General features: G+C 63.6%; 1 protein-coding gene across 1 annotated transcript; it reads left to right on the forward strand.

Annotated features, from left to right (window-relative positions):
• BBK36DRAFT_1081219 (hypothetical protein) lies at positions 1-1,297 on the forward strand (the record flags this gene model as incomplete). Its single annotated transcript, XM_024888915.1, has 1 exon — positions 1-1,297. A coding segment is annotated over one exon (1,297 nt), but the record flags the coding sequence as incomplete, so codon positions are not given.

Consider the following 1,297-nt stretch of genomic DNA (forward strand, 5'->3'; position numbering starts at 1 on the left):
CAAGTACGACATTGACGTCTTCATCGACGCCAAGGACATTGTCCCGACCATCACCTGGGGCACCAGCCCCGAGGACGTCGTCCCCATCACCGGCAGGGTTCCCGACCCCGAGACCTTTGCCACCGAGGCCAAGAGGGCGGCCGGCCGCCGGATGCTCGAGTACATGGGCCTCACTGCCGGGACGCCGATGGAGGAGATTCAGGTCGACAAGGTCTTTATCGGATCCTGCACCAACTCGCGAATTGAGGACATGCGGGCGGCCGCCCACGTCGTCAAGGGCAAGAAGATTGCGCCCAACGTCAAGCGCGCCATGGTTGTCCCTGGCTCCGGCCTTGTCAAGACGCAGGCCGAGGCCGAGGGCATCGACCAGGTCTTCATCGACGCCGGCTTTGAGTGGAGAGAGGCTGGCTGCAGCATGTGCCTGGGCATGAACCCTGACATTCTGTCGCCCCAAGAGCGCTGCGCCAGTACCTCGAACCGCAATTTTGAGGGCCGTCAGGGAGCAGGCGGACGGACTCACCTCATGTCCCCCGTCATGGCTGCCGCCGCCGCCATTACCGGCCGGCTGACTGATGTCCGCAAGCTGGCCGAGTACACCACCAGCCCCCACGTCCAGGCTCGCGTCGGCCCCAGTGCCCCCGTGGAGCCGCCTCACGTCGATGAGCGTGTCGAGGATTCCGACGAGCGAGAGGCCATTACCGACCAGCCCCTGGACCGCGAGCCGCACACCAACACCATCGCGGCCAAGATGGAGTCCGCCGGCATGCCCAAGTTTGAGACTCTCAAGGGCGTCGCGGCGCCGATGGAGCTGGCCAACGTCGACACGGACGCCATCATCCCCAAGCAGTTCCTCAAGACGATCAAGCGAACCGGTCTGGGCTCGGCCCTCTTCCACAACCTGCGCTATCTCCCCGACGGCTCCGAGAACCCCGACTTTGTCCTGAACAAGGAGCCGTACAGGCAGTCCAAGATCCTGGTCTGCACCGGCCCCAACTTTGGCTGCGGCTCGTCCCGTGAGCACGCGCCCTGGGCGCTGCTCGACTTTGGCATCAAGAGCGTGATTGCGCCGTCGTTTGCCGACATCTTCAACAACAACATGTTCAAGAACGGCATGCTGCCCATCCAAATCTCCAACAAGGAGCACCTCGACGCCATCGCGGCCGAGGCCCGCGCCGGACGGGAGATTGAGATTGACCTGCCCAACCAGCTGATCAAGAACGCGGCCGGCGAGACCATCTGCTCGTTTGACGTCGAGGAGTTCCGGAAGCACTGCCTTGTCAATGGCCTGGACGACATT

The sequence above is a fragment of the Trichoderma citrinoviride genome, assembly GCF_003025115.1.
Source record: "Trichoderma citrinoviride strain TUCIM 6016 unplaced genomic scaffold BBK36scaffold_380, whole genome shotgun sequence".
NCBI lineage: Eukaryota > Fungi > Ascomycota > Sordariomycetes > Hypocreales > Hypocreaceae > Trichoderma > Trichoderma citrinoviride.